Source organism: Cervus canadensis, chromosome 32, assembly GCF_019320065.1.
Source record: "Cervus canadensis isolate Bull #8, Minnesota chromosome 32, ASM1932006v1, whole genome shotgun sequence".
In the NCBI taxonomy this organism is placed as follows: domain Eukaryota; kingdom Metazoa; phylum Chordata; class Mammalia; order Artiodactyla; family Cervidae; genus Cervus; species Cervus canadensis.
Window position 1 is genome coordinate 27,507,547 of NC_057417.1, and position 23,826 is coordinate 27,531,372.

At 47.7% G+C, this 23,826-nt stretch overlaps 1 protein-coding gene across 3 annotated transcripts in view; it reads right to left on the reverse strand.

Moving 5' to 3' along the window:
- HIP1 (huntingtin interacting protein 1) overlaps positions 1-23,826 on the reverse strand; it is a 135,313-nt gene that overhangs the window by 36,744 nt on the left and 74,743 nt on the right. For all 3 annotated transcript variants that reach the window (XM_043454757.1, XM_043454756.1, XM_043454758.1), the window contains exons 2-5: positions 12,638-12,701; positions 7,240-7,382; positions 6,974-7,030; positions 2,284-2,364 (exon numbers count right to left, since the gene is read on the reverse strand). In XM_043454757.1, the coding sequence (XP_043310692.1) occupies positions 2,284-2,364; positions 6,974-7,030; positions 7,240-7,382; positions 12,638-12,701 (345 nt within the window). The remainder of the gene's footprint in view (positions 1-2,283; positions 2,365-6,973; positions 7,031-7,239; positions 7,383-12,637; positions 12,702-23,826) is intronic.

Sequence of the window (23,826 nt, forward strand, 5' to 3'; positions counted from 1 at the left end):
GAACACCCACCCTGCCCTTCCTCATTGCCCCTTCCTCTCTACCCGCTAAGTGGCAGCCTGTGGTCTGGAGAACGGAGAGGAAGTACTCCACAGCAGGCAGAGAGAGATGGGAACGGGGGGACCAGAGGGCGAACTGTGGCTGCTGCGACATATCCCATTCAACATCCTCTCTTTATGATGTGACCCCAATATTCCACCTGGAGTGAGGACAGTCCCCTCCCTGTGACTCTAGGAACCTCTGTGATGGCCTTCTCCAACACAGGATGGTGGGAGGGACACTCTGTGACTTCAGAGGCTGGGGCATCTAAATGCCACGCACTCTACCTGTTCTCTTGGCCAACTCACCCGGCTGCTAGGAAGCCCTGACTAGTGCTGAGACTTTGTGAAGAGATGCTAGACCAGCCCCCCACCGTTTCAGCTCCAGCTGGCATCTGACTGCAACTGCATGGGAAGCCCCCAGCCAGAACTGCTGGCCAAGCCCTTGTGGGACCCCAGACCAAGAGAATGTCAGCGATAACAACAGACTGTTGTTGTTTTAAGTCATTAAACTCTGGGGTAAAGTGTGTCTATCCAGCACAGATCATTGTAATGCCCTAAGGCTGAGCTCAGGTGTCACCACCTCCTAGAAGCCCACCTGGTTGCCCAAACCTGGGCAAGACACCCCACAACTCACTTCTGTGGGCCCTCCTTCTTCTCTCCCAACCAGACTGCGACTCCCAAAGGCAGCAGCAAAGTCTATCCCTCTTTCTCCAGAACCTCACTTCGCCCTAGCCCAGGGTAGACCCTCAGTGATACACGAGGGGAGTAAAGGTGGTCACTGAGAACAGCATGAGCTTCTACATCGACCTGGCCAAGGTTCAAATCCCACCTCACCACCGAGGCACTTTGTGACTCAGGCAAGGGACCCAGACACCGTCTGAGTTTTACTTTCCTAGGATATGATTGTACATGTTTATAGGGTTGTCGTGAGGATTACAAGATATTCAAAAAAGGCTGAACTGACTAGTATGGTTTTCATGAATCAAAGATACCCCGTGAGTATACAAAAGATAATGGAGATAAAATGCACCAAGTTATGGTATTTCTTCTTAGATTTCCTCCTTTCTCTATTTCCACTGCCAGCTCCCTAATTCAGGCCGCTTCCCCTCCCACCTGTCGGGGCGTTCTTCCTTACCTCCTATTGGCACCATGCCCACCCTTCAAGGACCACCTCAAGCCCCACCCCTCCATCTTTTCAAAACATCCCTGGCACTTTTCTAAAGGCGCACAGACCTGGCACTATTACACGGCCGGCTACTACAAGTGTGTAACCTCCTCTCCCCAATGCATCTGTGAACTCCTAAAGAGCAGACCCTTTCTCCTTATTCTTATATGCCACCTGGCACATACTTTTACATGCTTAGGTGTGTAAGAAATACTGACTAAAGTCGTATCCTGAACAGAAGGTTCTGTGCGGATGCTTATCATATGAATGGAAGGAGTTATTTCTATTACCAGTGAAGTCAGTGCTTCTGAAATATTTTCAGAAGGCCACCTAGTGGCCCAGGCTTCCCAGCTCACGCTAGAGGTAAAGAATCTACCTGCCAGTGCTGGAGACACAAGAGAGGCGGGTTCGATCCCTGGGTTGGGAAGATCCCCTGGAGGAGGAGATGACAACCCACTCCAGTATTCTTGCCTGGAGAATCCCATGGATGGAGGAGCCTGGCGGGCTACAGTCCATGGGTTCTCAAAGAGTTGGATTCGACGTGATGAATGAACACGTGGTGGATCAGGTTTCTCTATTTGCAAAATAGGGAACAAAATGTGCAGAGGACCCAGGCCACATCCCAGTCACATCTCACTGACTGCAGTCACTCTATAAAATGTTTCCTCTCACATAGTGGGGATATGGTGTGAGCATTCCCTGAGAAGCCAAGCTGTCCTATTACCTGGAAAACCTGACAATTAAGCCTGGCCAGGGGGGACTTCCTTGGCGGTCCACTGGTTGAGAATCTGCCTTCCAATGCAGAGGACACAGGTTCGATCCCTGGTCGGGGAACTAATATCCCAAATGTCTTGTGGCAATAAAGCCCACATGCTCTGGAGCCTGTGCTCCAAAACAAGAGAAGTCCTTGCACCTCAAAGAGAGACGCTGGTGCTGCAACCAAGATCCAGCATGGCCAAAACACAAACCAGAAAGGCCCAGCCAGGTGTGAGGAGACGGGACAGCCCGGGGCGGGGTGCAGGTGGGGTGGCATGTGAGGGGTGGCTGACAGGGCCAGCAGAATTGTTGAAAAGACTCACTTTGGTGTGATACTCCATCTTCGTTCTCAGCAGTTTGAGGTAGATGCTGCAAAGCTGCCCATACCCTTCACTCAGGTGGCCCTTTGACGAAGAGCAAAGAAAGCAGGGGGTCAACACTGAGAACATTGGGTCGAAAGACCTACAGCCAGGACGTCTTTTTAAAAGAATACATTTTTCCCCCCCGAGTATGAAAATAACATATACCCCCTGTTGAAAATTTGGAAAATATAAAAAAGGACACTGCAAGCAAGTCATCTTCAGCCTAATCACCAGAGATCATCATGGGAAAATGCACAAGGGTCAAAAAGTGAAAGATGAATGGATCAGGGACTGAAATGTAAAATACAAAACTATAAAACTCCTAAAAGATCACAGAGAAAACCTGGATGACCTTGAGTATGGCAAAGGCTCTTTAGATATAACACCAAAGGCACAAACCATGAAAGAAATAATTGATAAGTTGGGTTTCATTAAAATTAAAAATTTCTGCTCTACAAAAGACACTGTCAAGAGAATGAGAAGATAAGCCATGGACTGGGAGAAAATATTTGCAAAGGACGTATCTCATAAAAGACAATTACCTAAAATGTATAAATATACTCTGAAAACTCAACAATAAAAAACCAAACAATTCAACTAAAAAAATGGACCTAAGTCTGAAAATTCAGACTACATACTATATGATTTCAACTATATGGAATCTGGAAAAGGTAAAATTATGGAGCTATTCCATGGACCATAAAGAAGACTGACAGTCAAAGAATTGATGCTTTTGAACTGTGGTGTTGGAGAAGACTCTTGAGAGTCCCTTGGACTGCAAGGAGATCTAACCAGTCCATCCTATAGGAAATCAGTCCTGAATATTCATTGGAAGCACTGATGCTGAAGCTGAAGCTCTAATACTTTGGCCACCTAATACGAAGACTGACTCATTGGAAAAGACCCTGATGCTGGGAAGGATTGAGGTCAGGAGGAGAAGGGGATGACAGAGGATGAGATGGTTGGATGGCATCACCGACTTGATGGACATGAGTCTGAGTAAGCTCTGGGAGTTAGTGATGGACCGGGAAGCTTGGCGTGCTGCAGTCCATGGGGTCGCAAAGAGTCAGACACGACTGAGCCACTGAACTGAACTGAACTGATTCCATGAACAGAGGAGCCTGGGGGGCTACAGTCAAAGGGGTCACAGAATTGGACACGACTTAGCGACTAACAGCAACAAGGAATGTACAACAACCATGAGTGAACTATATTGTAAACTATAGACTTCGGTGATTACGATGGATATGTCAGTAGGTTCATTCACTGCAACAAATACACCACTGTCGTGGAGGATGCCGATAATAGAGGAGGCTATAATGCACGTTTGGATGCTGGGTACATGGAAAATCTCTGTACTTCCCACTCAGTTTTTCAGCGAACCTAAAACTGCTTTCTATAGTCCATAGGGTCACAAAGCTGTTTAAAAAAAAAAAAGGTCGTAATTAAAAAAAAAAAAGTAAAAGAGGCTTCTAAGTTCAGAAAGTCTCAATCAAATGGAAGAGACAGACAACATAGAAGAATTATATTTTGGATAAGGCAGGTGGGCTAGGTATCAGGGTTGACCTTCCCACTGAACACTACTAACAATATTGAGTGAGACATTAAAAACGCTTTGAAGGTATTAATGAGCTAGCAAGAGAGTAAGGAATCTTCAGGGCAGAAACTGAGTAATTCAGATATTCAGAGAGCAAATGGCTTGATGGGGTCAAAATGGGGGTGGGGGCGGGGAGTTACTTTCTCATATCAAGTGCCCTGGAGTTTTGGTTTTCTGAGTCTCCAGGGCCAGGTGGTGAACTGCAGGCACGGCTCTCAGCTGCCCAACTTGAAGAGTCTAGGGGAAGAGCCAACTGCCTTCTTGGTGCAGGGGAATTAAGGGTAAATTGGAAATAACACACACGTACTTCTGCACTGAAGGAGTCCCCCCGAGGACTGCAAAGAAAATCCACTGCCTTAAACCACTGTTATGATCAGAGGGAGGGAAAAACGACTTCCAAGAATTGAACCATGAGCTGGTTATCAAGGGGATCTGCTCGGAATTCATAAAACTTTTAAGTTGAGAATTTAATTTAGAGTGATCTCAATGGACGCAAATGCCAATTCTCTCTGGAGGAACCTGCCTTTGTTAGAATTCAAAGAATTCCCACTGAAAAAAATCTCCAGGAAAATGAGCAATTCACAGTAGAAAAATAACTAAGCACAAAAAGAAACTACATAGACTGAGCAAAATTCACCAAAACAACAGATGGCAGAAACAGATCTCTAAGGACTTTAGATACTGGAAGTATAAAAAGTGATATATGAAATCATATATTTAATAAGCCTAAATAAATTAGAGACTTTTAAAATATATGCAGGGCACAATAAATTATAAAGAGTGCCAAGCAGTTCTGAAAACAAAACAAAACCTCGAATTCCAAGAAATGATAACGACACTAAAATTGAAAACCTTATGGAGAGGTTGAGCAACAGATTAGACCTTGTTGAAAGGGGAATAAGTGAGACGAACACTAGATCTACTGAAATTATCCAGAATGCAGTACAGAGACAAACAGGTAGAAAAAAAATGAAACAGTCATTTAAAGGCATGGGGAACAGAGTGAGAAAGTCGAAAATGCTGCTAACCAGAGTCTCAGAGGAAAAGACAGAATGAAGCAAAGACAATATTTGAAAAGACAATGAGAACTTTTCAAAACTAATAAAAGATAATAACCTACAGATTTAAGAAGTCCAAAGAATCTAAATTCACACTTAGATACATAGTAAGAACTTAAAAACAGAAAAAATAAAATACAGATTAGCTTCAAAGAACAATGATGAGTTTGACAGCAGACTTCATAAGAATGAAGGAAGCCATAAGCCAGTGGAAGGGTATCTTGACTAATATCTTCCATGTGCTAAAAGAAAAGAACTATCATCCCAGAATTCTAAAGTCAGAGAAAATATCTTCCATAAATGAGGGTGAAATAAAGACATTCTCCATCAAGTAAAAGTGGTTGTTTCCCACCAGCAGACTCTCACTAAAGGAAGTTCTAAAGTAAATAATTCAGGCAGAAAGAATGCACGCTCTGAGATGTAAGAGGAGATGAACAGCGCCTAATACAACAATTAAAATAAAATATAGGGTCTAAAAAGAACCAAAATTAAAATATATGACAACAGCATATGAGGGAACGAATGGTGCTAAAATATTCTAAGGTCTTTGCGCTATACAGGAAACAAGGACATGAATTTTAGCAATGATAGCCTAAGCATACCCTTTGTAATTTTTAGATAACATTATCAACAGATTAAAAAAAAAAACCTCTGCTTTTATTTTTTATCTTCCCACTAGTAATGAGGAGGAAACTGAATGAGGAAGAAAATACCCAATCAATCCAAAAGAAGGTAAACAATGAGAGAAATAGAAACAAAACAGATAGGACAAATAGCATAAAATAAGATAGGAGATATAAGTCTAAAGATATTACCCATTATAATAAATGTAAACAGAGTAAAGTTCCAGTTAAAAGACAAAGACTGCCATCTTGAATTTTTATAGAATCCAACGAAATGCTATTGACAAATACATTTCTAAGACAAAAAGATTACAGAAAAGTCAATCACTATGCAGTACATCTGAAACTAATATTATAAGTCAATTACAGTTCAATTAAAGAAAAACTGACCATGAACTAGCTTATACAGCAAAGCTCAAAAAACTTTGAAATATCAACATGATATTGATTCTCTAGCCACAATGCAATACATATACATGTAAAAACTATTTAAAATATAAAAAGTTATAAGTAAAAGGATGGAAAAAGATATACCAGGTAAATTCTACAAAAAAGAAAAAGACCTAAGCTTTCCATGTTACAGAAATTTAACAGAAAACTCTCTAGCACACAGTTGGGAGCTTGGGGGGTAAATCTCTGCTCTGTTCAGATTAACTACTAGTCTTATGACTTAGGAAAAGCTGCTTCCTCTCTCTGGGTCTGTATTTCTCATCTATAATGGGTAGATTGGACTACATAATTGCTAACATTTTGTGAGTGCAGGCAGATACAGGTATGAATTTTAAGGAAAGGGCTAACATAGCAGTTCTTATCCAGTGGGACAAAAAAGACACATCAGCGTCCAATGGGGAGAGTCTTCAAAAAGCAGGTTACCTCCTGTCCTTACACATACTCCTTGAATCTAGAGGGATTCTGGTATGTATATAAAAACACTCTTTTCAATGCATTCAGATCTTGCCACCTACCTCCTCCCTCTTCCTGAGGCACCGAGAATCCCTAACCAGGAAAGAAAAACCACTGGCATTTAGATTGGGAATGCCAGTTCTCAAGGTGCTATGACTCCAATGGGACCAGGAGAAGGAAAGAAGCAGGAACTATGACAGCGTCACTGAGAGCAAGCCCTGTGACATGCGCTTCCATTGGCAGGAGAAACTCCTTGGCCCTGGAACCTCCCAACAGTTTCCAGGAACTCCAGGTAAGACTGCGAATATCATGGTTCCATGTGGGGGCATCCCTGAACCCCTCCCTGATGCCTGTGAAATCCAAAACAAGGTAAAAGAGATGACTTTGTTCTATCCCACACTCCTTGTTCTGTGGCCTCTGCGGAAGGACGAGGCGGTGCAGGTGGCCCCAAGGAGCGGGTTCAAACTCACCCACATCCTGCTCATGTCGCTCAATTCGCTTTTGTATCTCAGAGAGTCCTTGAGAACCTGGAGAGGGAAGAGAAGGAGAGGACACAGAGGCTGGTGAGAGGTGGGTCTGCGGTGGGGCAGAGATGGGGATGGGAGAGAGATGAAATTGGTACCCAGAAGGCCAGGAGATGGGGGCAGTTGCCATCCCCAGTACAGGGGTGGACAGTGCACTTTCCCCACGTGGGTCCCAGGCTCCCCGCCCCTCCGCTGCAGCCCCAGGCACTCACATTTGGGTGTCCATCCCGGAGAAGTTTGTGGAACACGTGGCAGAACTTCCAGCAGAGCACTGCGTTGCTAGACAGGGGCAACCGGTTGACAACAGACCAGAAGGTCTGCGCTCCCTTCTCGTGGTGGGTGCCCAGTATGCACGGTGAGGAGGGTCATGGAAAACAAAGGCGCGGACGGGGCCTGCCTGGGTACCAGCGCTGGATGGGGCCTGCAGCCATGGGGGTGGTGCCTTACTCATGGCGCCCCAGCACTAGCCAGCAGGGGGCGCCGCTTGTGACAAAGGCACCGTGGATCTGGGCTGCTGCTGCTGCTGCTAAGTCGCTTCAGTGGTGTCCGACTCTGTGCGACCCCATAGATGGCAGCCCACCAGGCTCCCCCGTCCCTGGGATTCTCCAGGAAAGAACACCGGAGTGGGTTGCCATTTCCTTCTCCAATGCATGAAAGTGAAAAGTGAAAGGGAAGTCGCTCAGACTTGTCCGACTCTTAGCGACCCCATGGACTGCTGGGCAGGTATCAGCAACTTTTTGACGGATGGCAAAAAGGCACCTTTCCTAATCTGGAAAGTAAGTGCTGGGCCAGCAGTGGTCCTGGCTGACCTTTCGTGGGAAGATGCTTTGGTTGGAATTAGGGCTTTGCTGTGGGAAGGGAGACTCTGCCCTTTAGATTTGCTGAGTTTGTCATGTGGCCTTTGCGGGGGACATAACTGCAGCTAATATTTTAGCAACACAATATGGCTTCTCAAAATTCCCTCTTATCCACTATTCAAAAGCGAGGGTGTGCTTCAGCTCTTCAAGGGCCCTGGCTACTGACACCTGGTTCCTCTTCCAAGTAGCACCTGATTCCTCTCCTGTTAGCCACTCTGCTCTTACCCTGAAAGCGGCAGTCTTTGTTTAAAATATATTAATATTTTCTCTAAATTTAAAATGACTCTTGGGACTTCCTTGGCAGTCCAGGGGTTAAGACTATGTGCTTCCACTGCAGGGGGCGCTGGTTTGATCCCTGGTCAAAGAACTAAGATACTATATGCCTTGTGGCACAGCAAAAAAAAAAACGACTCTTTCACTCCGCATCTTCTAAAAACCTTCCTGGCCTCACTCAGGGATGCCATTATCTTCTAACACCTTAAATTCCCTGTGTGCGGAATTCTGCCCCCCGAGATCCAATTTCAAACATACCTGTCACCCTTGGCACAACCTGCCACAGTTTGCGTTTAATAAATGTCCTTCTGGCCTCGAGTGATTTTAACAGACCTCCAGGCCTCTGTAATTAGGGAACCCTTCTGGAGGAAAGTAGAGGATTTCCACATTTCTTTCGTGATGGGAATTTGCACAGGCCTCACACACCCAGTATCTGGGCATCATCAATCCCAAGTACAATCCGGTCTTGGGCTTCCCAGGTGGCGCTAGTGTTAAAGAATCCTCCTGTCAATGCAAGAGACATAGAGATGCAGGTTTGATCCCTTGATCGGGAAGATCCCCTGGAGCAGGGCATGGCAACCCACTCCAGGATTCTTGCCTGGAGAATCCCACGAACAGAGCAGCCTGGTGGTCTACAGTCCATAGGGTCGCAGAGTCAGACACAGCTGAGGCGGCTTAGCACAGCACGTTCCGGCTGAAATGAGAGGCACTGCACCATTTAGGAGAGACTGGCCTCAGGCTAGAAACTATGGGACTTACCCAAAAGACATGCTGTTTTGCCTCTGAGCTAGAAGGTGTGGTAAAATTCCCTCCCTGGACTGACTGATATTTGTATTTTGAGAGGGGTCACCTTGAACACACAATTTTGGGTCTGGAAGCTGAAATCACCCTTTAAAACAAAAATTTTTTGGCTTCCCTAGTGGCTCAGTGGTAAAGAACCGGACTGTCAATGCAAGAGATGTGGGTTCGATCCCTGATCCGGGAAGATCCCACATGCCTCAAAACAGCTAAGCCCGTGTGTAACGGCTAAGCTTGAGCTCTAGAGCCGGTGAACTCCACCGAGTGAGCCCACATGCCAGAGCCCATGCTCCCCAAGAAGAGAAGCCACTGCAATGAGAAGCACGTGCACTTCAATGAAGAGTGGCCCCCACTTGCCACAACTGGAGAAAAGCCCAAGCAGCCACAAAGACCCAGCAAGGCCAAAAATAAATATATAAATAACTAAAATTAAAAAAATTTTTTTTTAAAATTTGCTTATTTGGTTGTGTCGGCTCTCAGCTGTGGCTTGTGGGATCTAGTTCCCTGACCACGGCTTGAACCCGGGCCTCCCGCAGTGGGAGCGTGGAGTGTTAGCCACCAGATCACCAGGTAAGTCCCCAACCTTTGTTCTTAAAAGAGTGATTTCTGAAATAACTTAGTTTCACCTCAAGCACAGCCCCCTTGGACTAGAAGGAAGGAAGAGGAGAGACAGACAGCCCCCTCCCCTCTCTTGAGATGACTTCTCGAGGCAGACTGTGGTTCCTTTGCTGTGCTTAATCGCTCAGTCATGTCTGGCTCTTTGCAACCCCATGGACTGTAGCTCACTGGGCTCCTCTGTCCACAGGGATTCTCCAGGCAAGAATACTGGAAGTGGGTAGCCATTCCCTCCTCCAGTGGATCTTCCCAACACATGGATTGAACCCAAGTCTCCCACGTTGCGGGCGGATTCTTTACCATCTGAGCCAACAGGGAAGCCCTTTACCCAAGAGCCATCTGCCAAAACAGGAGCCAGGGCAGGCGTGGAGCCGGCTGGGCACGACGGCGTGGAAACAGGCAAGCAGACCCCTCTGTCTTTAATTTAAAAAGCATCTTAATGCATCCAATTCATGTCAGGGACTTGGGGATATAAAGAAAAATAAGATCCACTCCCCAGCCCTCCAGGAGTGGACACCTGATGCGAAAAACCAACCCATTGGAAAAGACTCTGGTGCTGGGAAAGATTGAGCGGGAGGAGAAGGGGATGACAGAGGATGAGATGGCTGGATGGCATCACACTCGATGGACATGAGTCTGAGCAAGCTCCGGGAGTTGGTGACGGACAGCAAAGCCTGGCGTGCTGCCGTCCATGGGGGTCGCAGAGTCGGACACGACTGAGCGACTGAACTGAACAGTTGATTCACTTTGCAGAAACTAACACAACTATACAAAGCAGCTATACTCCAATTTAAAAAAAAGGTACCTATAAAGAATAAATGTTCTGTGAGATCTTTAGGCTTTAAAACTCTAACTGCGTGGAGGGGATCTTTTCAATGTTTATTCACTCCTTAGCAACTGGGAGGCAGAGAGACTCCCAGAAAGTCAGAGCTGGAATTTTAGCTTCTGGAAGCTTCTTTGGCCGACACTCTCATCTGACAGACAAGGGAGTTAAGGGTCGCAGAGGCCTCACCGGGCCCATTCAAGGTCCCAGAGCGAGATGAGATTCTGCTATCTTCCTCCAGGTCCCTCCCATCGCCCCAGGGTGCTTCCCAGGCAAGGTGTACCCTGGCGCTCTCTGTACTCACCGCATTCAGGGGGCACGCCGACCCGTGACAGCTGTCTCTCTCTTCATGTCTCACACCAGACTGACTGACTGGTATTCTTCACAGGGAAGGGTCAGGCCTGGGTAACTCTATTGGGACACTAATTCACGCATTAGTCAGTCGTGTCCAACTCTTTGCAACCCCATGGACTGTAGCCCACCAGGCTCCTCTGTCCATGGGATGTCTCAGGCAAGAATAGTGGAGTGGGTTGCTATTTCCTTCTCCAGGGGATCTTCCCAACCCAGGGATCAAACCCACGTCTACTGTGTCTTCTGCACTGCAGGCAGATTCTTTACCCGCTGAGCCATCTGGGAAGACACTAATAATGAAGGCTTTTCTTGGTTTGGTTTTCTTGACTCAGTAAAGCAACAAGGGTGTAAAAGGGCAGGGTCTGGCGAGGCTCACTGCTGGGCCAGGTTTCTGGGGTACCCGGTCGGGGTTCTATAGCCCCATCTTGGAGCAAAGCCCTAATTCCAAACCAGAGCATCTTCCACTCAAGACAAGATGCTTTCTCACCGCTGAAGAGCAGTACGCGCTGTGAGCGACATTTCCTGAGGGCCTGACCTCTCCTGGGCATTGCCCCGGCAGTACCATGCTTCCTTGGTGTTCCAACCTGGGTCTCCTGCACAGAGGGGCTGGGGTGGGATGGCTTCAAGACAGACTATTCCAACCTGACTAGCTGTGGGGCAGTCACCTTGCTGAACCCTGGCAAGAAGGAGCTTCCCAGCCCAGAGAGAAGCCCAGCCTCCCCCTGCCCTCTGGTCCGTCCAGGCAAACACAAAGGCTTCGGCCACTGGCAGCCTCTCCTCTGGTCTTTGGGGATCAGCCCTCTGGCACCTGGACTTGATCTCAAGAGCAGTTCCTGAGGGATCCACTGGCCAGAGTGCTGCCTGCACTTCTCTCCAAAGCCACAGGCCCCTGACGGTGGCCGGCCAGTCCTGTCGTGCATGCTCAGCTGTGTCCAGTTCTTGTGACCTTTTGGACTGTAGCCTGCCAGGCACCTCTGTCCATGGGATTTTTCAGGAAAGCATGTTGGGGTGGGTTGCCATTTCCTCCTCCAGGGGATCTTCCTGACCCAAGGATCGAACCCACGGCTCCTGCATTGCATGCCGATTCTTTTACCCATTGAGCCATCGGGGAAGCTGAGGCTTCTGCCAACTCTGCATGGCAGGGGGTGGGGGTCAAATCATCAGTCCCCTAACCCTGGGGTCCCCAACCTCTGGGATCTAATGCCTGATGATCAGAGGTGGAGCTAATAATAGAAATAAAGAGCATAGTAAATGTAATGTGTTTGAATCATCCTGAAACCACCGCCTGCCCTGTCTGTGGAAAAACCGTCTTCCATGAAACCGGTCCCTGTGCCAAAAAGGTTAGGGACCACTGCCCTAGTCCGTCCTGACCTTCCCATCTTCTTCCCTCCAGTTTGGGCTGAACCAGCTCACTCAAGAGGCTCATAGTTCCATGGTAGAGCCCCTGTGTCAGCTTAAGGCCAACCACTGCCGCCCAGATCGCTGTTCTGCTTTCATGCTCAGAGAAAGGCATTTGATCAGGTCCCCAAGGGGGTGGTCAGGGTGGAAAGTGCAGGGCCAGAGTCCTTTGATGATACAGGGGAGAAGACCTCCAGTGCCCCGAGGAAACATCTCAAAGGAGAGTAACTTCAAAGGTCTTGGCAGTTCTGCAAAGCTAAGTCACAGGAGAGGAGCGGGACTGGGCTGGATGGCTGCTGTGGTCCCTTCCACCCCGACGGGCTGTGGGCTCTGAAGCCAGCTGCTGCCAACCCACAGTGTTCAGACCCTGCAGGGGCCTGGCTGGAGGGGGGCTGCCCGTTCCTGCAGCTGAGCAAGGACGCCTCGCCCTGACCTCTGTCCCCATGAGTTGATTCCCCTCGGGGTCGGTCTTCGGAGCAACCTCCAAAAGGATATTTCTGGCGTGTTTTTCCTTGACGGCCACTACCTGTGTATTAATGGCCTTATTGATGCTGACAGTCTGAAAAACAAGAGGTGGGGGGGGAGGGGAAAGGAGGATGAGAAGAATAAGCTTCTGACAGTGGCTGAGACCCTCCCAGATGCCCCGCCCTGCCCCTTCCCCTCCCTCCAATGACTCCTCTCTCTCCGCAGACCCCCGTCCCCCTGTCCCCCTGCAGGCTTGGCCCCCACCCCCCACCGTGGGGGGCAGAGGCGGGCAGCGCTCCCAGGCCAGCTGGCCCGGGCTGTCCTAAGGCAGCGGGCTTTGCTGCCTGGCATTGGCTGTGCCCAGCTGCTGTGCCCGCCTGCCACTCATTCACTTGGCACAACAACATGCCAATTAAAGCCTGCACAAAGGGATGTCTTTCATCCCCCAGGGAAACATTATTTCTCCGGGAGCAGGAGGAAGAGGCGCTGAGATCAGGGAGGGGCTGTGGCTCAAAGACCATCCGGACGCACACCCCCTCCCACCCTCCCGCAGCTAGAACCTTCCACGGAGCCTCCCCTAGCTGGCTCGGTCCACAGTGGTCACTCTCCTCTCTTGTCTCCCTGCTCTTGGGCACTTTCCAACTTCCAACCAAACTCCCTTTTATTTTCTTACTTATAAGGCATGACAAATATTCACTCCTTTCCGGTTGTTTTCAAAATCATAATTCTCTTTTGAAGTTAGCAAAGCACGTTACACACATAAATATAATTTCTACATACACACACAGAGGATGGTATCAGGTAGTCTGGTTTTTGAAGTAACAGCCTTTTTCTGTTTTGCTCCCTTCCACAAACGTCATTCTATTCCAACTCATGTTAACAACCTGTTATGTACCCTACACGTACACGTACACCCTACATCTACCCTCGCACGTGCACACACACACACACTCCCACATTCTGAAGGGTTAACTTTGTCACTGTCCTATAAAACTGGGACTGTCATGCACAGACTTTTTTACATCTTGCTTTTTCACTTGAAAATATCCCATGAAATGTTTTCCAAGTGAACCGGTAAAACTCCAGCTCATTCTTTAAAAAGATAACATAATATTCCACAGTGTGGGTGGATGTGATTTATAGCAACCCGTACTGGGAGGAAATTTATTTCCACTAAACTCTTTCAGTAAACATTCTTTTATATATATATATATATCCTTATTAACTGATGCTTTCATTTCCAAGGAATAGAGTATAAGGAGTGAGATCACTGGCTCCACGTTTTTCATTTTTGTTTTTAACTTTTCATCATGGAAAAGTCCAAGCACACATCAATGTAATGGTCCGTCTAATAAGTCCTCATATAGTCGGTCCCCAGCACCAATGATTATGAACTTGTAGCCAAACATGCTTTCTTAGGGATGAGGGGTCACACACATTTTCTGTGAAGAGGCAGTTAGTAAATATTTTAGCCTCTGCAGGTCACAAGGTCTCCATCGCAAATGTTAACTCTGCCACTGGAGTGAGAAAGCAGCCTCAGCGAAACAGACATGAACGACTGTGGCTGCATTCCAATAAAACTTTATTTACAAAGTCAGGAGGTGGTCTGGATTTGGCCGGCGCCTCTAGTGTTCTGGGGCTTCTCTGGTGGCTCCGTGGTAAATAGTCCACCTGCCAATGCAGGAGATGTGGGTTCAATCCGGTTGGGAAGATCCCCTGGAGAAGGAGATGGCAACCCGCTCCAGTGTTCCTGCCTGGAAAAGTCCTACAGATAGAGGAGCCTGCCGAGCTACAGTTCATGGGGTCGCAAAGAGTTGGCAACTGAGCACATGCCTGGTGTGCTGACCTTTGCTTTTTACCATTGGCTACTGATTCCCCTGCTTCCTGGATTATCTGCAGTAAATCCCAGGTGTTATGCTATTTTACCAGTAAATATTTCAGTAAAAATCTCTAAGGGGAAAAAAAGACTCTGAATATTAACCATCATACTATTAATATGATCACACCTAAAATTTTAAGGATCACTTCTTTTGTTTTTTCTTTTATTTTTACTTTTGGCTGCACTGGGTCTTCACTGCGGCATACAAGTGCATGGGCTTAGTTGCCCGTGGCATGTGGGATCTTAGTTCCCTGACCAGGGATCGAACTGGCACCCACTGCATTGGAAGCGCCAAGTCTTAACCACTGAACCACCAGGGAAATCCTTGTTTGCCTATTTTTATATATAGTAGTGTGTATATGTTAATTCCAAACTCCTAATTTATCTCTGGAGAAGGAAATGGCAGCCCACTCCAGTACTCTTGCCTAGAAAATCCCATGGACGGAGGAGCCTGGTAGGCTACAGTCCACAGGGTTGCAAAGAGTCAGACACGACTGAGTGACCTCACTTTGACTTTGACTTTCTCTCTCCCCCCACCACCCCCACAGCCCCTTCGGTAACCGTGAGTTAGTCTCACAAGGCATAGGTCTGTGAGCCAGACTCAAATTCTTTAACAGCACAAGCTCTGTTGTGGGTGGAATTGTGTCTCCGCAGAAAAGATACGTTGGGAGTTCAAATCCCCCAGCCCCTGTGCACATGATGTCATTTGAAATAGCGTCTTTGCAGAGATAGTTGATGAGGTCTTACTGGATTAGGGTGGGTCCTAAGCCCAGTATGACTGGTGTGCTTATAAGAAAACCATGTGAAAACCCAGGGACACAGACACTCAGGGAGAAGGAAGCCATGTGAAGATGGAGGCAGACACCAGAGGGATGTGCCTACAAGCCAAGGAATGCAAAGGACCACCACCAAAACCTAGGAAGCTAGACCAGAAGCACCAGAAGCTAGGAAGAGGCGAGGATGGAATGTCCAACGTGAGCATGGCCCTGCTGGCACCTTGATTTGACCTTCTGGCCTTCAGGACTGTGACAGAACAAACGTCTATTGTTTTAAGCCACCCAATACGTGGTAATTGGTTGTGGCAGCCCCAAGAGACTAACACAGGATCCTTTCCCCATCGGCCTTAGTCCTCCCTGAGGACAAGGAGATGGTGGACACTCCCTTCCCTCTTCTCTATAGCACAGGCAGGGGGCGCCATTGAGCACAGCTGTTGGCTGTCAGTGCAGTGGTCTAGACCAGTTCAGACAGAATCTCACGTAAGAGATGATGCAAGAAAGGAGTAAGAAGTTTACTCCCGGAACTTCCTTGGGGGTTCAGTGGGTTAAGACTCTGAGCTCCCAATGCACGGGGCCTGGGTTCAATCCCTGGTCAGGAAACTAGACTGCACATGTTGCAACTAGGAGTTCACATTCCAAAACTAAAGATCCCGCATGATGCAAGAAGCCCGTGCACTGCAACTAGAGAGTAGCCCTGGCTTGCTACAGCTAGAGAAAAACCTGTGCAGCAATGGAGACCCAGGACAGCCAAAAATAAATAAATAAATAAAAAATATATAAAATAAGCCTCCTCTCTTCGACTTCTTTAAAAAAAAAAAAAAAAGGATTCTGCATGCTGCAATTAAGACCCATATAAGGGCTTCCCTTGTGGCTCAGCTGGTAAAGAATCCGCCTGCAATGCAGGAGACCTGGGTTCAATCCCTGGATTGGGAAGATCCCCTGGAGAAGGGAAAGGCTACCCACTCCAGTATTCTGGCCTGGAGAATTCCATGGATTATATAGTCCACAGGGTTGCAAAGAGCAACTTTCAGTTCACTTCACAGCCAAATAAATAAAAAAAATTAGGAAAATAAGTAAATCTCACGTGTTTACCAGCATCTTTGGCAACATTCAGCTCAGTTCAGTCGCTCAGTCGTGTCCGACTCTTTGCAACCCCATGAATCGCAGCATGCCAGGCCTCCCTGTCCATCACCAACTCCCGGAGTTTACCCAAACCCATGCCCATCAAGTCGGTGATGCCATCCAGCCATCTCATCCTCTGTCGTCCCCTTCTCCTCCTGCTCTCAATCCCTCCAGCATCAGGGTCTTTTGGCAACATTAGGGCTTAAAAATTTTATTGCCCCAAATCTCCCGTTGAGGCAGCACTTGCGTCCTCTGGAGGCCCAGTGCTTCCAGCTTTCTCATCACAAGTCCTTCCTTGAACCGGTTTCTCGGCTTCTGCTTCCAGGCCTGGCCCAGGCCATTCCCTTTCCTTCAGACTTCCTCAGGCGAGTCACACGCTTTCAACTATGTTTCTCTCCTGGCTCTGACACAATGATGGGATCCTGGCTGCAGACAGACCTCTGGGCAAAGTGGCCACATTTGCTGAGCCGTTAAAGGTTGCCTGCATTCATAAGGAATTATAAGGGACCTAATAAATGTAAGGTCTCAAATCCAGGACGGTATGAACTGGACGTGGTCAAGTCCTAGGGGGTCGGTTGAGACAGCCAGCTGCACAGGCTGTGATGGAAAAAGAGAAATCCTTGTTGGCTGGAAATGCTAGAAGCCGAGTCAGGGCCTCTAGAGAGGCCTGTGATGGGTGGGGTTTAGATTTAGTCCACAAATATCTGTTTATACTTACAGATCAAAGACCAGTTGCCCAAAATTGTGGTCAGTATGAGCCTCGCTTACAAAACAAAGAAACAAAACAAAAACAACCTTTAAATTCCCTTAAGCTACATAAAATAATATATCATGAGTCTGTAACTTTAGACTGTGTGTGTGAGAAAACTGAAAATGTTCTGTCCTGTGAAACTGTGATGCTGCTCAGGGAAACTTTAACAAAGGAAGAAGGGGGTTACCTGTCTGTCGTTCCCCTGCCACTCACTGACTTCTCTCACTGACGCTGCCTACGAGTCATCTCGTAGGGGCATCTATGATTGCTGCCCAGAAAGGCTAACTCACCCACTTGCCCAAGGTCATACTGTTCAAGTGGCCAGATCCTGGAGCCCAGCTCCGGAAAAGCTTGGAACACGAGGACCAGTTGGGCCATAGGGCCACACATGTGCAAGGGCGGAAGTGGGGATAAAAGCAGAAGGGGAGGTGGCACTCAGTGGGGGTGGGGGGTGGGGGTGGGCAATGGGCTTCGTGCTGGGCAGGAAGGGACGGAAGCAGCTGGAGGAAGAGTTGAAGGAAGCAGCTATATATATATATATATATATTTTTTTTTTTTTTGGGGGGCGGGGGGGCCACGTGGGATCTTAGTTCCCTGACCAGGGATCGAACCCATGCCCACTGCATTGACAGCTCGGAGTGTTAGCCACTGGACCACCAGGGAAAGTCCTGGAAGCAGCTATGAATAGCAGAGAAGTGAAGAAATAAAGCCCTCAACCTAAAGGGTGGACGTGTAAATGGAAAGAACTGGATGTAAGATGGGCTATGAAACAATTACAACAGGACTGGCCGGTAGGAGCTCCCAGTTACAGCAGAGGGAAGAACTGAAGATGCCGCAGAGGATTTGAGCTGGGCCGGTGACAGAACAAAGACAGGAGTCTCAGACTGAGGGGTCACTGTAAGCAAGGACCGACAGGCTTCGGGAGGGGGCAGTGAGAGACAGCCATTTTTAAAAGAACAAGGACATGAACCAGCAGCAGCAGTGGTTATGATCATCCAGATAATGGCTGCAAATGAGTGATCACTACCAGGCCCTGTGTTACTAAGTACTGTGTATGAATTATCTCATTAATGTCTTATACTCTACATCCTGTGAGTAGGTATTAGTATTAATCATCTTCATTTTACAGATGAGGAAACCAAGGCTTAGAAAGGCCAAATAAGGACTTCACAGCAGTGAAAGTGTCACTTAGTCTTGTCTGATTCTTTTCGACCCCCATGGACTGTGGCCCACCAGGTTCCTCCATCCATGGAATTCTCCAGGCAAGAATACTGGAGTGGGTAGCCATTCCCTTCTCCAGGGGATCTTCTCAACCCAGGTCTCTTGCATTGCAGGCAGATTCTTTATTGTCTGAGCCACCAGGTCTTCCCTCAGCTGAGCTCAGCTGAGCTGAGACTTCACACTCCCAACCTGGGTTTGACCCCTGGTCAGGGAACTAGGGTTTGATCCCTGGTCATGGGCTTCCCTGGTGTCTCAGCTGGTAAAGAATCTGCCTGCAAGGTGGGAGACCTGGGTTCAATCCCTGGGTTGGGAAGACCTGCTGGAGAAGGGAAAGGCTACCCACTCCAGTATTCTGGCCTGGAGAATTCCAAGGACTGTAGAGTCCTTTGCAGTCCTTTTGCAGCCGCAAAGAGTCAGACATGACTGAGCGACTTTCACTTTCAGGGACCTAGATTTGCAATTAAGACTCGGTGCAGGAAAATAAATATTTGCGGTGGGGTAGGGGAAGGCCAAGTAAATCGCCAAGACCCCTCCACCAGCCAGTGTAGAGCTAGAACTCAGACTTGGAGGTGGGGCTCCACAGCCCAGGCTCTGGATAACAAGCCCCACACCAGCCACACCACAGATGATGTCCATAGACTGGAAAAATGGGTGAAACTTCATAAGATGCAATTCAGCAGGTATAAAGGAAGCTCCCTATATTTAGGTCTAAAGAGGGCACAGGGGAGATATGACTCAGAGCAGCACTTGTGAAAATGATTTAGGTGTTTTATTTGGCTGCTAACTTAATAAAAGCACCATTGTGGTGTGGCTGATCAAAATGCAAGTCTGAGTTCCGGATGTATTAAAAGGAGCACAGTGTTCAAAATGAGGGAGGGGATGGTTCTAACTCTATGAAGATAAATACACATGTAAAACACTATTCAGTGTTAGACTTTGTACATTATCAAGGAAACTGACAAACTAGGCTACTTCTAGAAGAGAGTGACCTAGACTGGGATGCACATGGGGCCTGAAGAAATTTTAGAGGAATATCAATATTCTGAAAGGTGGATATGTGGAAGGAGGAGTAACTCCAGGGATCAAAACTAGACCAATGGGTAGAAGTACTGTGAGGCCGTTTCTGGATAAGTTTAAAGCTGTCTCATAAAAGAGAGAATTTCCTCTTATTAGAAGTATACAAGTAGAACTTTCCTGGTCTAGCGGTTAAGAATCTGCCTGCCGGTGCAGGAGACAGGGGTTTGATCCCTGGTCTGGGGAAATTCCACACGTGGCAGAGCAACTAAGCCCATGAGCCACAATTACCGAGCCCACGTGCCTAGAGCCTATGTTCCAAAACAAGAGAAGCCCCACGTGCTGAAACTAGAGAAAGCTTGCACGCAGCAATGAAGATCCAGTACAGCCAAAAATAAGTTAAAAAAAAAAAAAGAAGTGTACAGGCAGAGGCATGGAAACCTCTCTTTGTTGTTGTTCAGTCGCTAAGTCGTGTCCAACTCTTTGAGACCCAGTGCACTGCAGCATACCAGGACTCCCTGTCCTTCAGTCCTTCAGTGGAGTTTGCTCCTGGAGTTTGCTCAAATCCAAGCCCATTGAGTTGGTGATGCCATCCAACCATCTCATCCTCTGCCCCTTCTCCTCCTGCCTTCAATCTTTCCCAGCATCAGGGTCTTTTCCAGTGAGTCAGCTCTTCACGTCAAGTGGCCCTTTATTGGAGCTTCAGCTTCAGTTTTGATCTCCTTGCAATCCAAGGGACTCTGAAGAGTCTTCTCCACACCACAATTCAAAAGCATCAATTCTTTGGCACTTTTTTAGGGTCCAACTCTCACATCCATACATGACTACTGGAAAAACCATAGCTTTAACCATACAGATCTTTGTCGGCAAAGTGATGACTCTGCTTTTAAGTATCCTGTCTAGGTTTGTCATAGTTTTTCTTCCAAAAAGCAAGCGTCTTTTATTTTTATGGCTGCAGTCATTGTCCACAGTGATTCTGGAGACCAAGAAAAGAAAATCTGTGATTTCATTTTTCCCCTTCTATTTGCCATGAAGTGATGGGACCACATGCCGTGATCTTAGTTTTTTGAATGTTGAGTTTTAAGCCAGCTTTTTCATTCTCCTCTTTCACCCTCATCAAGAAGCTCTTTAGTTCCTCCTCACTTTCTGCCATTAGAGTGGTATCATCTGCATATCTCCCAGCAATCTTGATTCCAGCTTGTGATTCATCCAGCCCGGCATTTCACACATGTACTCTACATAGGGGCTTCCCTGGTGGCTCAGCGGTAAAGAATCCACCTGCAATCCACCAGAAGTAGGAGACACAGATTCGATCCCTGGATCAGGAAGATGCCCTGGAGGAAGGCATAGCAACCCACTCCAGTATTATTCTTGCCTGGAGAATCCCATGGACAGAAGAGCCTGGCAGGCTACAGTCCATAACGTCATAAAGAGCGGAGCATCACTGAAGTGACTTAGCATGCGTATGTACACACTGCATATAAGTTAAATCAACAGGGTGACAACATGCAGCCTTGTCACACTCCTTTCCCAATTGTGAACCAGTCAGTTGTTCCATGTAAGGTTCTGTTGCTTCTTGACCCGCACACAGGTTTCTCAGGAGGCAGGTAAGGTGGTCTGATATTCCCATCTCTTTAAGAATTTTTCAGTTTGTTGTGATCCACACACTCAAAGGCTTTAGCATGGTCAATGAAGCAGAAGTAGATGTTTTTCTGGAATTCCCTTGCTTTCTCTATGATCCAGTGAATGTTGGCAATTTGAATCTCTCCTTTAGATTTGCCAGGCCACTTTGGCCAATCATTTTTTAAAATTAATTTTTATTGGAGTATAGTTGCTTCACTATATTATGTTAGTTTCTTGTACAGTCACACGTACACATACATTCCACTCTTTTTTAGACTTTCTTATTACCATTTAGATCACCACAAAGCTTCAACGGACAATCCTTTGTAATTCATTCCTTTTTTTCTTTTTGAATTCCTGCTTCTCTTCATGCGTTTGACAACAAGCATATCGCATATCGTCTTACCTCCCGCACTGAGATTAAAATCCCCAGGGTGAGGACCCTGGCTTCTGCCTTCGTGGGCCGGCAGCTGCTAAGGCAGGACGGAGTCTTAATAAATCATCAAATCATTAAGGACTTAATGACTGCTTCCCGGTGAGCCTGCCTCTAAAAAGCACCAGGAATGTGATTCATGGTCTCCTAAGGAAATCTGTTCTCCTTCCCCTCTCTCCTCTGAAGGAAATAATCAGGTTTGGAGCTGGGTGATGCCTGGAGGGAGGGGGGGACCGAACCCCGGGCAGAGGGTTGGAAGTCTGGAGCTCCATTGCTCACCTCCGGCCCAGGTTAGAGAACATCCTCCAAGAACAGACTGTCCTCCAGATTCCCCCGGAGTCACACAGGCCCTAAGACCGCGCAGCGTCTCCCTTGAAAGAGCTGCATTGTACACCACTTCCTGACCCAGCTGGCCCCTATGTCCCAGGCTGGTTCCGGAGAGCCGATTATCAGCAGGCACGGCAGGAAGGGCCGCTTTTCCCCAGCCTACCCCCCCCCCAGCACCCCCACCGTCCTCTGTGCCCTCAGGACAGTGGCCGCCAACGGGAACTCTTCAGGCCTTGCTTCTGTGGGGAGCCAGGCCTGGGCCGGGGCTGCGGGGGCAGCTGGCCACGTCCGGGTCACGCACGCAGCTGCTGGCAGGGCCCAGAGCTCAGTCTGCCAAGGCCGGGCTGGCTCGCAAAGGTTTCATGGCAGGGGCAGGCACCGAGGATGTGCCCGGTGGGAGGGGTGGGGGGTGGGGGCTGGTGGCAGGTCCCCAAAGCCAGGAACCAGAGGGCCCACCACCCGGGCCGAGTATAGGAAAACCGGAGACCAGGCAGGGCAGAAGGAAAAAGCAAAGTGGGACAGAAAGGAGACAGAAGGAATGACAAGGGCACGCAGTGGGTGGGAAGCATTTGCTCAGCAAAGCCACAAGTGGCCACCACCAAGGGCCTCGGGGATGCCCGGCACCCAGGCGGGGTGGGGTGGGCGCACGCACTGCGACCCTCACCGCATCGGGTTTGGAAGTTTGGGGTAAACAGATGAGGCAGGTGGTCGTGTTAGCGCCTGTAACTTGGTCTGGTCTCTTATCTACCTCCTGTACCCCAGTCTGCAATCCTGCAAAAGTTTCCAGAATCTTCTTTCCAAGTGCATGATCCAAAGACGCAGGGCATAAAGGATTCACAATGTCCCTCAGCTCTGTAACTGGTGAGACGTACAAACCAGTGTTGGGGGCAGGGTGGCCAGGGCTGTGAAACACCCAGAATAGCTGAAGAAACAAGCGTTCAAGGTGGAAAAAAACGGGGGAAGCCACGCGAGTGTCCATCCACAGAGGAACGGGTATATAGAACGAGGTGCATCCACACAACGGGATATTATGCAACCCTGAAAGGAAGGAGATCCTGACACCTGCTACAACGTGGATGAACCTCGAGGACATTAGGCTGAGTGAGATGAGCCAGTCACAAAAGGACAGGCACTGTTGGATTCCACTTCTAGGAGAAATCTGGCAGTCACGTTCAGAGAGAAATAGAACAAGGTTTGCCAGGGGCTGCAAGGAGGGGGGACACGGACAGTTAAGGTTGAATGGGGACAGAGTTCCAGTTCCGGAAGACGAAGAAGTTCTGGAGATGGCTGGTGATGATGGTCATGCAAAAATGTGAAAGTACTCAATGCCACCACACTGTACACTTAAAAGAGGTTAAAATGGTAAAATTTATGATATAGAGATTTCAAAATATATGTACTTATTTATTTATTTGGCTGTGCTGGGTCTTAGAGGGATCTTCGATCTTCGTTGTGGTATGTGGCATCTTTAGTTTCGGCATGCTTAGTTTCGGCCAGTGGGATCTAGTTCCCTAACCAGGAATCAAACCTGGGCCCCCTGCATTGGGAGCTCAGAGTCTTAGCCACTGGACCACCAGGGAAGTCCCGGTATATACATTTTTACCATGATAAAAACACGCAAAAAGAGGAATTGATGTATGCTACAACAGGGATGAACCTCAAATACATGATGCTAAGATGCCAGACACAAAATGTCACATGTTGTATGATTTCACTTACATGAAAGATCCAGAATAGGCAAATCCACAGAGACAGAAAGCAGATTGCTAACTGCCAGATCCAGGTAGGAGGGGGAACGGGGAGTGACTGAACAGGTACACTATTTCCTTTTGGAATGATGAAAAACATGTGCTGAATTAGATAGCTGTGATGGTCATACAACATCATGAATGTATGAAATGCTACAGAACTAATACACTTTACATTGGTTGAGACGGTGAATTTTATAGTATGTGGGAACCATTTTTTTTTTTAAAGGAAGAAAACAACAGAGGAATTGTGATTTTGACCGAATACCTACTATATGCAGGGCAGGGCTGCCATCTAGGCTGTAGGACTGTGCTATAGAAAGCC